The 8,446-nt window shown below is 38.9% G+C and overlaps 1 protein-coding gene across 6 annotated transcripts in view; it reads left to right on the top strand.

Moving 5' to 3' along the window:
• Zcchc11 (zinc finger, CCHC domain containing 11) overlaps positions 1–8,446 on the top strand; it is a 137,351-nt gene that overhangs the window by 101,159 nt on the left and 27,746 nt on the right. For 2 of the 6 annotated variants that reach the window (XM_013022313.1, XM_013022310.1), the window contains exons 25-28: positions 2,846–2,961; positions 4,059–4,255; positions 4,844–4,944; positions 7,766–8,213. In XM_013022313.1, the coding sequence (XP_012877767.1) occupies positions 2,846–2,961; positions 4,059–4,255; positions 4,844–4,944; positions 7,766–8,213 (862 nt within the window). The remainder of the gene's footprint in view (positions 1–2,845; positions 2,962–4,058; positions 4,256–4,843; positions 4,945–7,765; positions 8,214–8,446) is intronic. The other 4 variants (XM_013022312.1, XM_013022315.1, XM_013022311.1 and 1 more) reach the window with 2 other exon arrangements.

Below are 8,446 nucleotides of genomic sequence, written 5' to 3'. Positions count from 1 at the left end.
CCCTCAGCTCTTCAGCTCAAGGCTAGCGCTCTACCACTTGAGCCACAGTGCCACTTTCAGCTTTTTTCTTTTTGCTTATGTGGTGCTGAGGAATCAAACCCAGGGCCTCTGGCATTCAAGGCAAGTGCTCTACCGCTGAGCCACCTTCCCAGCCCATCTGCTGTTATTTTAAGCATACTGCTTTCAAAGATCATGCTGTAGCATGTATCGGTATTCTTTTTATGGTTGAATAATACTGCATAGGGAATTCATTTTATTTACCCTTTCATCAGCTTCATGCATAAACATTCGGTTTATTCTACTTGATAGCTATTATGAGCAATGCTGTTGTGAATGTTTACGTGTATATTTTTGTGTGTGTGAATGTAAAGTTGGGCTCACTGGCTCACTGATCCTTCTCCTGCCTCAGCCTCCTAAGTGTTGAATAAAGGCATGCGCCACCATATTTGCATTTTCCTTGGTATATACCAAATAGTGAGGAACTACTAAAATATTTTCTAACTACTTGTGTTATTTTACATATATTGTGGGTTTTAGGTTTTACATAACATACCAGTGCCTTTTATTATTTTTATATTATTATAGCCATTCTATTTAATTTTATCTCCACCCGTACTGGGGATTTAACCCAGGGCTTTGTGTATGCTAGGCAAGCGCTCTACCACTTGAATCATGCCACTGCTCCCTCTTTTTTTTTTGTCGGTCACGGGGCTTGAACTCTGGGCCTGGGCATTGTCCCTGAGCACTCTACCACTTGAGCCACAGTGCCACTTCAGCTACAGTGCCACTTCCGGTTTTCTGGTGGTTTATTGGAGATAGGAGTCTCACGGTCTCTCCTGCCCGGGCTGGCTTTGAACCGCGATCCTCAGATCTCAGCCTCCTGAGTAGCTAGGATTACAGGCGTGAGCCACCAGCCACCGGCCACTGCTCCCTCTTTTACTATGATTCCAATTTTTTTTTTATCAGGGTTTGAACTCAGGACCTGGGCACTGTCCCTGAGCTCTTTAACTTAAAGCTATCATTCTACTACCTTGAGCACAGCTCCATTTCCAGTTTTCTAGTGGTTAGCTGGAGATATGAGTCTTATGGACTTTCCTGCCCCGGCTGGCTTTGAACTGCAATCCTCAAATTTCAGCCTCCTATTAGGATTATAGATGTGAGCCCCTGGTACCTGGCTTGATTCCAGATATTATAAAAACTTGTAGACAGTTAACTGAACATGTGTTCTTGCCTTCCAGAAATATGGAGAGTATTAGGACCAACTGTGGTTTTTTTTTTGTTTTTGTTTTTGTTTGGGCCAGGCTTGGGCATGAACTCGGGGCCTGGGTGCTGTCTCTGAATGTCCTTTTTGTTCAAGCTAGCACTCTGCTACGGAAGCCACAGTGCCACTTGTGGCTTTTTGTGTTTATGTGGTACTGAGGAATTGAACCTGGGCTTCATGCATGCTAGGCAAGCACTCTACCATTAACTCACATCCCCAGCCCACCATGTATGTTTCTGACATGCAGAAGTAAACACAAGAAGGATAAGCAAGGTGCTATGATAAAAAGACAAGTGAGCCTGGTTTAAGACTTGGGGAAAAGTATTCACTACAAGATTTCCTACCTTCTCCATCCTTAAATATACTCACTTTAAACAAATGGTTCTTTAAAAGCAGTTTGCAAGTTGAATCTTTTATTTATTTATTTTTGTCAGTCATGGGGTTTGAACTTAGGGCCCTGGCACTGTCCCTGAGTTTTTTTTTTTTTCTGAAGGCTAGCCTCTAGCACTTTGAGCTACAGCACCATTTCTAGTTTTCTGGTGGTTTATTGGAGATGTGAGTCTCTTTGGATTTTCCTGCCTGGACTAGTTTTGAACTGAATCCTCAGATTTCATCCTCCTAAGTAACTAGCATTACAGGCATGAGCCACTGGCACGCAGTTTGAATCATTTAAGACAAAGAATTGCTTTATTTTCACAAAGCTCTTTTTTTTTTTTTAACAGAGAAGAATCCCTTTATAAACATTGGTTAGTATAGCATAAAGCATGAGCTTTAGTCCAGTATAGATCAAGTGCTAAATTCTTTTTTTTTTTTTTTTTTTGCCAGTCCTGGGGTTTGAACTCAGGGCCTGGGCACTGTCCCTGAGCTTCTTTTTTGCTCAAGGCTAACACTCTACCACTTGAGCCACACTACCACTTTCAGCTTTTTCTGTTTATGTGGTACTGAAGAATTGACCCCAGGGCTTCATGCATGCTAGGGAAGCACTCTACCACTAAGCCACTTTCCCAGCTCAAGTGCTAAATTCTTTATATGAGATTTAACCAACATTTTTGAAAAAATTGGTAACAAATTACTTAATCTCAGGCTGAGAATGTGGCTTAGTGGTAGAGTCTTGCCTAGCATGCATGAAGCCTTGGGTTCCATTCCTTAATACCAAATACACAGAAAAAGCTGGAGGTGATGCTATGGCTCAAGTAGTAGAGTGCTAGCCTTGAGCAAAAAGGAAATTCAGGGACAGTGCCTAGGCCCTCAGTACAAGCCCCAGGACTGGCAACCCCTCCCTGCCCCCACAAATCACTTAAGCTCTGTAAGCTACAGTTTCCTTATCTATTTTATCTATAGCATCTATAATTAATATACTGTGGATGTAAATGCTTAGTTCTGTTGTTACCATTGTGATGATGAAGATTCTGGCTCTTGCTTTATACCCTGGTTTCAGTTACTGGAAATATTTGTTGATATTTATTTTCTTGTTTTAAAAGTTGATATTTATTTTCTTGTTTTAAAGGTGCTTATCATGATTCTTTTCATTTGGAAAGGTATATTTATAGTGAGCTTTTTAGTAAAATTATATTTTCTCCTTAGGAATACTTCTTCGATTCTAGAGTGTTAACAGATGGAGAACTGGCTCCCAATGATCGATGCTGTCGTGTATGTGGAAAAATAGGCCATTACATGAAAGACTGTCCCAAAAGGAAGAGGTTGGCAAATAATTACTTATTAGCAATTAGGGAAAATAAACTTGAGGCCAATTTGTAGCTGTAATTGTGTTCAGAAAGGTTATAAAAATGTTCAGGGCTTTAAATTGGGCTTTAGGTTATGCTGATTTGAGTGGAATTTTGTAGTAGTGCAAAACTTATTTTGTGATATAATAGTGTATTATAACATTTGTTCATTCAGTTTTCTTTAATAGAAGTATATGTTGGTAATTGTGTTAGGAGCCAAGAAAAAAAAAAGTAACTAGTACATGGTGTTACTGCTGAGGACTTCAGTCAGGCAAACCCTTAGTAAAAATATGCTGAACTGAGTCCTTGGGGGTATTTATACATGCTTTGAGCTATACTTATATCTTATGTAACTTGAGATACATACATTGTATCTTCCACCACCACCCTCAAGCAAAATATATCTTATGATGTATACTCCCTCAAGTTCTTACATGGTATATTTAGCTGGCCAGAAAAATTACCTTTTTTCATTGCAAGTCTGACTTGATGTGAAAATTTTGAAATTTTTAGACAAGAAAATCTAGGTGGTTCATTGTTATTTACTGACTACTTAGGCAAGATATTTGTCTTTTCTGAGTTCCAGTTTCTTTTTGAGAGATGTGAAGCATTAGTCTCTAAGGGTTCCTAGCAGTTTAAAAATTAAGTATAAAACTAATATACAGTTTCTCACATATAGGTTAGGTGTGCTACAGATGAGAAATTTCTTGTCTTCAACAACAAAATTGCAGGGCTAGGAAGGTGGCTCAGTGGTAGACCGCATGCCTTGCATGCCAGAGGCCCTGGGTTCGATTCCTCAGCACCACATAAGCAAAAAGAAAAAAAGCCGGAAGTGGCGTTGTGGCTCAAGTGGTAGAGCGCTAGCCTTGAGCTGAAGAGCTGAAGGACAGCGCCCAGGCCCAGAGTTCAGGCCCCATGACCGGACCCCAAAAAAACAAAAAAACAAACCAAAACAACAAAATTGCATGAAACTGTGTAATAACAATGTTATTCTTGGTGTTACTGTGTATAGTTTAGTTTGCTGTATGGCTTGTTCAGTTTACAAGTCCCTAGCCCCACATTATTGGTATCAGCAGTTTACTGTTTAGACTAAAGAAGAAAGACAGTGAAGAAGAAAAGGAAGGGAATGAAGAAGAGAAAGACTCCCGAGACCTTCTTGACTCGCGTGACCCTCGAGATCTCAGATGTTTTATATGTGGAGATGCAGGACATATACGCAGGGAGTGCCCAGAGGTGAAGCTGGCCCGCCAGAGGAATAGCAGTGTGGCAGGTAAGTACAAAAAGCCAAAAATAGCTGGGGATGTAGCTCAGTGGTAGAATGTTTATCTACTATGTGTAATATGCTAGGCTTGAACCCCAGCACCACAAGAAGAAAAGATATGGGCAAAAATAGTTTCTGGCAGAAATAAAGTTGTGTATGTTTATGTCATGCTAAGGATCCTTCCTTGTTCTTCAGTTCTCAACAGTCACAAGATTTTTAAATTTCTTAAAGTTAAGATTTAGAGAATGAGGTTTTTACTTACAATGCTATTTGCATATTTACAATCAAAGTATCCACAATCTGTTGCACTCAGCTGACTCCCTCTTAAGTAGTCTCTAGTTTGAGTCTGACCCTTTAGTTTGCTTGCTGTTAACGTAGGCACCCAGACAACATGGGTAGAAAAGTTTGTGAGACTCTTACCTCCAATAAACTACTCAGAAAAAGCCAGAAGTATGGTGGTGTGGCTCAAATGACAGAGTGCTACCCTTGAGCACAAAGAGGCTCAAAGATAGACCTACCCCTTCCCCCCCCTCCCCCCCCCCAAAAAAAAAAAGATACTTTCTGTGTCTTGATTTTCTTTGTGGTATCTTCTCTTAGCAGCCCAATTGGTCCGCAACCTTGTGAATGCCCAACAGGTGGCTGGTTCAGCTCAGCAACAGGGTGAACAGTCCATGAGGACTAGACAGTCCTCAGAATGTGTAAGTACTCTACCTGTTAATGAGTGTGTCAGGAGGATAACTATCTGTAGTAGGTGAAAAGGGCTTATTTTCTCAGACTAGCAAGTATAGTCTTTAAGATGACATGGGGGACTGGGAAGGTGGATCAGTGGCAGAGCACTTGCCTTGCATGCATGAGGCCCTGGGTTCGATTCCTCAGCACCACATAAGAAAAAAGAAAAAAGCCGGAAGTGGCGCTGTGGCTCAAGTGGTAGAGTGCTAGCCTTGAGCTGAAGAGCTGAGGGACAGCCCCCAGGTCCAGAGTTCAAGCCCCACGACTGGACCCCCCTACTCCCCCTCCCCACAAAAAAAAAAAAAAAAAGATGACCTGGTACCTTGTAGAAGTGTCCTTGCCTTGCTAGGCCCATAAAGTTGAAGGAAGAGTGTGTTGAAGTAAGATACATGGGAACCCATTTGGTAAATAAAACAGCAACTACCTAATAGGATAGATTTAAATAAGGTTAACGATTTTCAGGTGATTTGTCCAGTAGAAAAATGTCAGTACTATTAATAAAAATTGACATATACAACTTTTCATATTTCCTTTTCTTCACTTGCTGCTGTACCTAACTGTAAAAATGGTGCTTTCTTTTGCTAACAGAAATCCAATTTTATCTTTCCATTTTAGAGGCTACTAATGATTAAATGTAGGAAAGGGAACCCGAAGAGTATTTTTCAATTATTGTTCTTGTAGAGTTGTTATACAGAGAGGTTACAGTTACATGAGTTAGGTAATGAATAATGATTACAATGTCTCCCCTTCTGTTGCTTTCTCCCAGTTTTTCCCTTCTGTCCCTACCCACAAGGTGTAGAGTTCATTTTCCACATAGTGTCTAGTGAGTACTACAGTTGTGTTTGTTCACCCTTGTTCCACCTTTTATGTGCATTCCCTTACCCTCCTAAATACTAATGAGATGAAAGGAAAACAAAAGAACAACAATGGCAATTAAAAATGCCTCTTGTTTCCTTTTCTTGGAGTTCATTTCAAAGAATATTAATTTATATGATCATATGTACATAGCTATTGAGCCTTTATTAACAATATCTCTTTGGCCTCAATGTGTGAATGTCTAGAGTCCTATATAATTTATTACATATATTATATATACATTTATTATGTATTATTGAATGATTAAATGATATATCAATATAGCTATTTATAATTATATATCATTTAGTCATTCATTGTGTTTCCTGGTAGATTTATAGGCACAGTCTAGTTATCACATATGAGGGAAACCATGTAGCCTATATTCCTTTGGTTCTGGCTTACTTCACTTAATGTAATTTTTCCTTATGAATGGTACAGTATCATTCTGATGGAGGAATAGAATTCTGTTGTGTATATATACTACATTTTCTTGATCCATTTGTCCACTGAGGGACATGTGGGTTGATTTCATATCTTGGCTGTGGTAAACAATGGTGGGATGAACATGTTGTTCTGAAGGTTTTAGTGTGGCCTGGTTTGTGATCTATTGCCCAGGAGTGGGATTGCTAGGTCATTAGGGGATGTGCTTAGTCTTTTACGGAATCTTCATACTGCTTTTTAGAGTGGTTGAACAAGTTTACATTCCCACCAATAGTGTAATAGAGTTCCCTTTTGGCCAAATCCCCCTCAGCATTTGTTATTATTAGTTTTCCTGGTAGTGGCCATTGTGACCAAAGTGAGGTGGAACCTCAATGTTGTTTTGATTTGCATTTCTTTTATGGAACATGTGTATTTACTTAGGGTATTCAAAACAAATTTATACCACTATAATGTGTTGGTTTTACTGAAAGATGGATTTGTAGATAGGTATGGTGCTACATTTAGGAAGCTGAAACAGGTAAATTTTAAATTCAAGGGCAGTCTGGGCTGTCTTAGGGCAGAGAAAGATCTATTTTACTATTTTTTTTAAATCTAAGCATGTACTCTTTAGTAGTAGCTTGTAATTTGTTAAAACATTAACTTGGAAAACCCAAGTTACAAGCTGTATTTTATAAAATTTTAATAAATTTTATGTAACAAATTACAAGCTATATTTTATTATACAATATATTATATGTTCTTTATTACAGTAATTGTTACACTTTCTGTTCTTTTGTGCTGGTCCTAGTTGGTGCTTGAACTCAGGGACCAAGGTGCTGTTCCTGAGCTTTTTTGCTCAAGGATAGGGCTCTACTGAAACCACAGCTCCACTTTCAACTTTTTTCTGGTTAACCAGAGATCAGAGTCTAATGGACTTTCCTGTCCAGACTAGTTCGATCTTCAGAGCTCAGCCTAGTGAGTAGTGAGGATTACAGGCATGAGCCACTGAAGGACAGTTGTACACTTTGTCTATGTGATCTTTTTCTTCTGTTTTCTTTTTCTCCTTAAACTTTAAGCTCCATGAAAGCATACACTCTAGAATTCTATTTCCTGTACTTAGAATAATGTACAGTAAATAATTAATATTCAATAGGTATTTGTTGAGGGACTGAATGAAAATGACCATGAGTTATTTACATGTAAGTTTCTAGGTCATCATGGGAAATATCTCATGCATGTTCTGTATACTATACAGAAATGATATCTAGTGTCTATTTCCTTTAGACAGTAAAAAGGTTTTTAAGGCAATATTCATGAAAGGGAGTATTTCAGAAATATAAAAATTTATCTTCATGTAAAATGAAGTTTTAGCTGAGACAATCATATAGTTCTGCATATAATGTTCTAATAAAATAACTTCATAATTTGTATCTTGATAAACTCAACTTTTATAAAATTAAAATGTTTGTAAATTTATTTTAAAATGTCATTTTTTTCCTCTCTTCTCTGCAGTCTGATTCACCATCTTATTCTCCTCAGCCCCAGCCATTTCCACAAAATTCTTCCCAATCAGCTGCTATTACCCAGTCTCCATCTCAGCCAGGATCCCAACCTAAGCTTGGCCCACCTCAGCAGGGAGCCCAGCCACCACATCAGGTCCAGATGCCCTTGTATAACTTTCCCCAATCACCACCAGCGCAGTATTCTCCCATGCATAATATGGGACTGTTGCCAATGCACCCCCTCCAGATCCCCACCCCCTCATGGCCTATTCATGGCCCAGTGATCCACTCTGCACCAGGCAGTGCCCCCAGCAGTATTGGCCTGAATGATCCCAGCATAATCTTTGCACAGCCTGCTGCCAGACCCGTGGCAATCCCTAGTTCCTCTCATGATGGACACTGGCCTCGAACTGTGGCTCCAAATTCCCTGGTGAACAATGGTGCAGTGGGGAATTCAGGTAATCTTTTTTTTTGTTTTTAACTTTGTATCTGTACAAAGGTTGGGTGACTAATGTTTTTGTGTAAACAATATTTATGAAGATGTAAAAAGTTACAGGTGTTATATATATACACACATACAAACATATATATATAGGCATATATATATATATATATATATATATATATATATATATATATATATCTTAGGTTTGAATCTGGTTCTGCCATTTATTATCATAATAATGGTTTC

The sequence above is a fragment of the Dipodomys ordii genome, unplaced genomic scaffold (assembly GCF_000151885.1).
Source record: "Dipodomys ordii isolate 6190 unplaced genomic scaffold, Dord_2.0 Scaffold61, whole genome shotgun sequence".
Classification (NCBI taxonomy): Eukaryota; Metazoa; Chordata; class Mammalia; order Rodentia; family Heteromyidae; genus Dipodomys; species Dipodomys ordii.
Note: the sequence above shows the minus strand (reverse complement) of the source record. Positions and strands in the feature narration are given on the sequence as shown.